At 28.4% G+C, this 7,500-nt stretch overlaps 1 protein-coding gene across 3 annotated transcripts in view; it reads right to left on the bottom strand.

Moving 5' to 3' along the window:
• Positions 1–940: 940 nt before the first annotated feature.
• LOC119600885 (transcription factor AP-2-epsilon) overlaps positions 941–7,500 on the bottom strand; it is a 136,921-nt gene continuing 130,361 nt past the window's right edge. For all 3 annotated transcript variants that reach the window (XM_037951475.1, XM_037951458.1, XM_037951466.1), the window contains 5 exons: positions 7,278–7,485; positions 5,489–5,678; positions 4,980–5,244; positions 3,414–3,581; positions 941–3,168 (listed from right to left, as the gene is read on the bottom strand). In XM_037951475.1, the coding sequence (XP_037807403.1) occupies positions 3,058–3,168; positions 3,414–3,581; positions 4,980–5,244; positions 5,489–5,678; positions 7,278–7,485 (942 nt within the window). In that variant the 3' untranslated portion in view covers positions 941–3,057. The remainder of the gene's footprint in view (positions 3,169–3,413; positions 3,582–4,979; positions 5,245–5,488; positions 5,679–7,277; positions 7,486–7,500) is intronic.

Genomic DNA, 7,500 nt, shown 5'->3' with positions numbered 1-7,500 from the left:
ATTGGATTTGTGCTGATGTTTGTAACGCACAATAATATTGGCTATATCCGTCCGTTCATGTAAAAAAACAAACTAAAGGTTGCATTTTTGAAGATAATTCAATGAAATTTGGTACATGATCTTCTATTGTATCAGTGACGAAGCCTATTTAAAATGGTTATGATCGGTCCATTATTTCACCTTAATGGCCAAAGTATATCTGAGACAAGGTACAATTCAACTTAAATGCTTTATTATGAACACTAAATCACATTTTATTTATATAACTGGTGTAGGGTATTATATGGTCGGCCTCGCCCGACTTCTTACTTGTTGTACTTGTTTTGATATTAAGTTTTATTAAATTCAGATTTAATGAATGACAATTTTCAAAATCCCGCTTTTTCAATATATTTTCATTCAAATCCCACTTTTTAATCACTCAGATCCCGCTTCTATTCCAAAACCAACTGGCCACGCTTAGCATAGAAAATATTCTATCATTCGAAACTGTCGGTCCACACTAGGAAACTATTTTTGGGAAACTTTTGATTTTGCGCGAGAGAGAAAGAAATATCATTCATCTCCTTCACGGAACGGAGTTTCTCGTACTCGGAAACTCGTTTTGTTTTGTTATTCTTCTCATTCGTACAAAAACAAATCAATGCAAATTAACACGTAGTTTCTGAAGCAAAAGTTTCTGTGTGTGGACCGGCACAAAGCAAACAAATCAATAAAAACAATTTTTTATACAAAATATATTCAATTTATTTGTATCCGATTTATCGGTCGTTATTATGCTCTAATCGGTAAAAAGAAACAAAGTGAATATGTAGTTTATTATAATTTTTATTCATTTAATAAAAACAACTATTTGTTACTAATTTATTTATAATGTATTTTGAATGTAATAATTTATATATGTAGTTTTTATTTTGTTTTACCTAAATAAAAAATCCTTAACCAATTCATGTGGATGTGTAAAGATAAGCTATGTTCACAGTTATAAAATATTTGACAAAAAATCGTATCCACTATTTTTAGCTAATGTTTATTTGCTTTTACTGGACTTTTGTAGGATCTCAAATAATGCATAAACAAATAATAATAATAACCTTATGCTGTTAATACTTGAAAAAAATATTGTAACAAATCATCGGGAAAAACAAACTACTATTTTAGCTATTATTACTACTATTTAGTTTATAAGTAAAATCTTGAGCTATGTTATTAGAATTTGATAGTAATTGGAATCTCTTCGATAAAAATACACAACTTTCTTGACACCAGTATATACATATTTATGTATATAACGCGTTACAGCGTACAACGCGTATTGTCTACTTTCACCTCAAAAGTATTATTTGATAGGGACAAAATCTACTTTATTCTCATTCTATCACGACGTCTTATTTTTCTGTGACAAACAAAAATACAACAGTACTTTTAAATAAAATTGTTTGCAAAAATAAATTAAAAAAAATTAATAAGAGACTTGAAAAAGTAATTAATAATTTGTATACATTAAACAGACAGATTTGTCTACATTTATAGATTATGTCTTATGGATAGACATAAACAAGTGTGATAGCAAAAATTATGAATCGTATGTAAAATTACAATTTTAACATACATTCGGAATTGCATAAGGAAAGAGTGACATTACATATGTAAATAACTCTGATAGCACCTTTAATAATACAAATATTAATTATATGCACGGTCTATAATATAATAAAAATCTTTGAAAACAATTTCTAAAAACAACATCAGAGAAAAAGTTTTGTTAATAGATTTATGGTATTCTCATGAAGAGTTGAAATACTTATTTCGGCCTCTGAATTATAATAGAAAACTAATCCGTTTCCACGACACATTCGTCATTCGTTTTGATCGTTCATCACCATGTTTTTTTACATTCATTATTATGTTATTTGTGTGTATGATACAACAATACTTTTATTACATTATTTTAACATATGGGCAACTTCGCATCAAGTGACCCAACTCAAAAAAAATTATTTGGATGAAATTTGCACCAAGGTTAGTACTATTGGATAGTATGTCGGAGTTAGAGGGGCTTAAAGTTGGACATCTTGGTCATATAGGTTTTTTTTCAAATGAGTGTAACTTTTCACCTATTGGTCCTAGCAAAAATTTTCGAAATGGCGAATCATGTAATTCAGTTAGTAATTGAGAGTTAAATGAAGAATGAGAGCGTGAATGACGAATAATTGCATCGTGTGAACGGGGTATAAAAAGTTGTTCATGTGTAAGCAAGTTTAATACCGTAAAAAACAAAACGTGTTGAGTTTATACATGTTGATGAAGAAAAACAGTATTGGGTTTTGATTATATCGTTAATTGCAAAAAGTCAGCTTAATGAGACAAACATTTGCTAAAAATTTAAAATACATTTAACCAAATGTGGTCATAGCTTATTGTTGAATTGCATTGCAATGCATTGTTTTGGGTGATTTCTATAAATATCTTACATAAATATTAAATTGGGTCTTAGATACATCCATACGGCAAATGCTGTCAAAAATAGAAAAAACCTAAATTTTCCGTCATTGATTGACATTGGTGACAGCATCAAGGGGACACTTAAAAGTACCCACATTAAAATTAATACCTACATAGTACATACATACAAATGTATGTTTTTAATTATTAAATGTCTATACTTAAGAATTTTTATATACATGTTATGCATATTGCATAATACGTAGAGCATGTTTTTGCTACTTATTGTACTAAATAATAAAAATAATTCATCTCAAAATTAATTTGCTATTAATTTACATAGACTTAAAACGTACATACATACATCATGTTATACATTTATTTTCTGCCTCAAAAAAGTTATCAAGTTTTCAAATTATAGGCCAGTTTTCTTCACTTTTTAAATGAGATGAGAGAAAACGATTTTTACGGACTGTGAGGCAGTCTAACATACATATTTACATATTGTTTATACGTACATACATACATTACATAATTACTAAATAATTATAAATTAAATACTCGTACAAATACGTTTTAAACGTTTTAATAAATTTAAATGCAGTTGCTTTATCATTTCTTATCGCCGTCCATTTTGTTTTTGTCAAGAGATGATGACACCATGCCCCCACCATTTGATGGATACAACTTTTCGAGATAATTCACCGATTCATTTAGAAATGTCTAAAATAGAATTGAAAAATACTTATTGTTATGTCAATCATGAAAATATTATGAAAATAATCCATGTCGCACTTGAAAATTAATTTAGATACAATCTTTTTTCGCATTATTTAAGAATGCGTTAATAATATTATTTAAATGAATATCTTAGTTTCACAAGGTAACTTCAATAAGATATTTAAATATAAAACAAATAAGTTTTTTGTAGGAGAAATGGATTATTATCAGTTAATGCATGTACTAACCTGGAAAGCATGCAATACGGCCATTATAGCTGGAGAACCAAATCCATGCGTTATTAGTGAGAAATGTGTTAAATGACGTTGCATGGAAGGCTCCAATAAATGTTGAGATCTCGTCCCATATTGAGTTGTGCGATCTTGGCTAAGGACTTGCATAAGTTCCTTTGTAATCTGTTAAAAAAAAAGAAGAAAAAAAGGATTTTAAATTTTTAGTTTGAAAGGCAGAGGTGGGGGTAGTGCACTAATTTTTAACTATCACTAGTAATTAGTGGTAGTTCAAAATTATTGACTACTTTTATTTACGTTTAGTGATGAATTAAAAAATATAAGCCTCATTCAATAATAGTAATATTTAAAATTTTTAACTAAAAATAATTTAAAAATAGTTAAAATATTTGTTTTTACAGCCTAGTGAAATAATTTTTTCTACACTAAATTATTAGTTCAAAAAATATTCCTGCACTATTTTTTTTCAACAGAGAAATGTTTCACTCATTTGAAAGTTTAAGTTAATAGGACAGTCTAGAAATGATTTAAGTCAACCAAAAACTCATTGGACAAATATTATTAATGAGTAAAACGTTCATTATTTACAAAGGTTCCAAGCTATTGCCTAAAAAACATCCAGTAACCACATCATTTTGGCAACTGGCAACGCAGCTGAAGTGGCAATCGAGATACAAAATTGACCAATTAATTTATTTCTCCGAGGAGAGTTCACAATTCCGCTAAAGAAAAAGATCGTTATACTTGAGCAGAAGAAGACAAAAGTTTTGGAATTTAGGTGTTTAAACCATTTCTTTTTAAAGCATGAGATGTTGTTGGGGTAACTGCATATGTAGGGTCCATCATAGTGTCATCGCTAACAAAGTCTGTATTTTCCATTTTAATAGATGTATCTTTTAAAAAATTGAATCATTTATTGTCTCACAAATTTTTTCATTTTCATAAAAAAATAGTGCAAAGAAAATTATTGAAGCCTTTTGTTAGTGACTGTTCAAATTTGTAACTATTTGAGTGTAGTGCTTTTTTCTACACTATCACTCAATTGAGTTATAGTTAAAAAAATAAAATTATCACTAAAAAATATTAGTGCTAAAAATATAAGCTTCACTACCACTAAGCTCCAGAAAATTAGTGAAAAATATATTTTTTGAAATAATAATTAGTGCTAGTTAAATATTGATTTAACTAATAATTTAGTGCACTACCCCCATCTCTGTTGAAAGGTAAATACAAAAAAAATTTGAATGTATCAAATCATAAAAATTAATATGAGATTTCTAGCGAAATCATCAACTAGATTTCGCTTTTTTTTTATATAATACTAAAAACTACGACGGTGCACAAGAAAAAAGACAAAAACTAACAAAGAAATGAAAATGTCGAAAAAAAATTAAGGAATTGGAAAACACGAATAAAAAGTTAATTTAAGACAGAAGGTAATGGACTATTTTAATATATAATTTTTATTATAAATGAAATTCTTATAAATATCTCATATTTTCTTAGTTTGTGTTACCTATCCTAAAATGACGGCATACGTCAGTAAATGTATGTTGTTATTACCTGTTGCGAATGCATTAAAAGCTCTTTTCTTCTATAAGAATCTTGTGGTTCGGTATTGTGTCGCACAATGTATTCGGCTAGTTGTCGGGCCGGAAATTCAGTTTCACAAACAAAGTGAAAATCTTTGGCCAAATGTGCAGCCTCGCCCTCAACCAATGATGTTAATAAAGTAACGTTTGCTGCTTTACGCCTTCCTGCTGGTAAATTTAATCCAATTTTTTCAAGTTTTTCTCTTAAAAGTCTGCCGCCATTTTTACTTTTTGCTCTAAATAAAATAAATCGTAAGTTATGAATATAATAGATAAATTATTTATTTTATGTTGAAAGATCTTAAGGTCTGTTGATATTGTCATAAATATTTGTTTAGTTTTTCTTAACTTTTTTCATTTCATCATTTGAATTTTGTATAATACATATACATACATATGTACATGTATTTACATATTAAACAATTATGAACAAAATCAGAAGATCCAATAACATAATTGGGGGGATGGACTAAAACAAACCTTCTTAAAACCCCACCCAATAGGGAAGCATTTAAGCATTCTGGAGGAGACAGTCTTCTCTGAACTTCCGCAATTGTTACCTTGTATTTAGAGGTACTGGACAAAAGGCTTAAACGACCAGGAACTGCGCAAAATACTTCGCTAGGTGAACCTGAGCTAATATTTCCGACATCTTTCCCACTTTTCATGCCTGCAAAATAAAGTGAAAACAAATAAAACATTACAAACCAACATTCAAATAAATTATAACCCTAATAAAAAACATATAGAATAAAGAACAATGTGAATAAATTGTCATCGAGTGTAAAGAACACGATCATATCGAAACACATTACAATCAGTGTTACCGGTAATTAGTGGTCTTATATTACAAACAAAACATAATGTCATTCTTCGTTCATAATAACACAACATAACAATAGCAACACTGTATTTTTTTTTTTTTTGTTTTTACATAAAAAATAACCCAGCATGCATCCAGGTGTGTTTTTGTTAACACCCAAATATCAATTTACACAAATAGTCTACAAGTCTCAAAAATAATTTTAGCTAGACCGCTACCTTACTTATGTTTTTAATTTTTTACAAATTCTTATAAACCAAACGAACAAGAAAATGCATATACAAAGTATGTATATGATGTATGTATGCATCCTTTCCAAAACATAGGGTGAGTCTTGTAAATATTAGACGAAAAACTGTTGGATGAAAAAGTTCTGGCTTTTTAAGTAATTACTTTCGACTATGCTAAAATTTTTAGTTTTTAACTCCTAAAAAACATTTTGTGAAGTTCAGTTATAACTTAAAACCTAAATCCCTTTACAGAATTTTATATAAATCAATTAACCCAGATGTTTCTCAAAGTGGCGCACGGAATGATAAACTTAATGACCCCTGATGGTGAGGTTCTATAATAACCAAGGAAACTAAAAATTTGCTTTAAAAAAGTGTTTAAAGCGCTTTAAATATGCAGTAAAGAACGCAAAATATGCTATTATAATATAAAAAATCTCCTCTAAAAATGAAATTTTAATTATTAAGTAATGAAATAATCAATATTTAATGTCATATTTCTTCCTACAAGATTTATTTTATAAAATTGATTCATCTCATAGTTTCTTCCAATCGTATTCAAAGCTTCAAACTGACATTTTTATCGGTGTTGCCATAGAAGCCAATAATTATGGTTACTAGTTTTTTAAACGACAAAAATGCATTGGTTTCATGACATTCAAAGTTATCGGTTCTATATCCGATTTAAAAATTAATGTTTAACGAATAAAAAGAACTACATATAATATTGGTTTTCATGATACTAATGTATTTTTCCCGCTTTCAAGCTCTACAGATTTTTTTCAAAATTTTAAAACAGGCATAAAATGTTAAATAAATAAAGAATAAAGTTTTGATTTTTTTTAAATATACAAAAATGAAAAATAAATCACAAACCTTAAAAATATGCAATAAAAGATTAAAATATGCTCTAAAAACTCGAAAATATGCCTTAAATAAATAAATAAAAGCTAAATCATACAAAATTATGCGCTTATGGGTAAAATATGCTCTAACAAATCGATACCAAAATTCTTAAATTGGTCTAAAATGTGTAAATATCCTATCCATGAGTCCATACGACTCACCACAAAAAGCAGGCAATAAAATTTTCAAAATGAAATTTTGTATGTTTTTTTTTTTATCCTGGAAAATTCAATCAAAGAATATTATAATATTGCATAGAATGTAAACATTAACAATACAAATTTAAGTATTTTTTACATCTCTTACTTACTTTTTATTAGAGGTAGGTCCGACATGAAACCAACATTATCGTCTATTCCTGGATTTTGACCATCATCCACAGCATTTTGCAGCGCTTGATGCAAAGCTAAAGGATCGTGATCATGTGTAAGACGGCCTCCATGGGTAGTACCAGTTGATAAACCACTTCCATAATCACTTCTTCGGTCGGAATATGGAAATCCATGTGATAATTGTGTCTGAAATAATTCAAA

Source organism: Lucilia sericata, unplaced genomic scaffold, assembly GCF_015586225.1.
Source record: "Lucilia sericata isolate MDLA Ls3-8-SP2 unplaced genomic scaffold, ASM1558622v1 Contig000005F_arrow, whole genome shotgun sequence".
In the NCBI taxonomy this organism is placed as follows: Eukaryota; Metazoa; Arthropoda; class Insecta; order Diptera; family Calliphoridae; genus Lucilia; species Lucilia sericata.
Note: the sequence above shows the minus strand (reverse complement) of the source record. Positions and strands in the feature narration are given on the sequence as shown.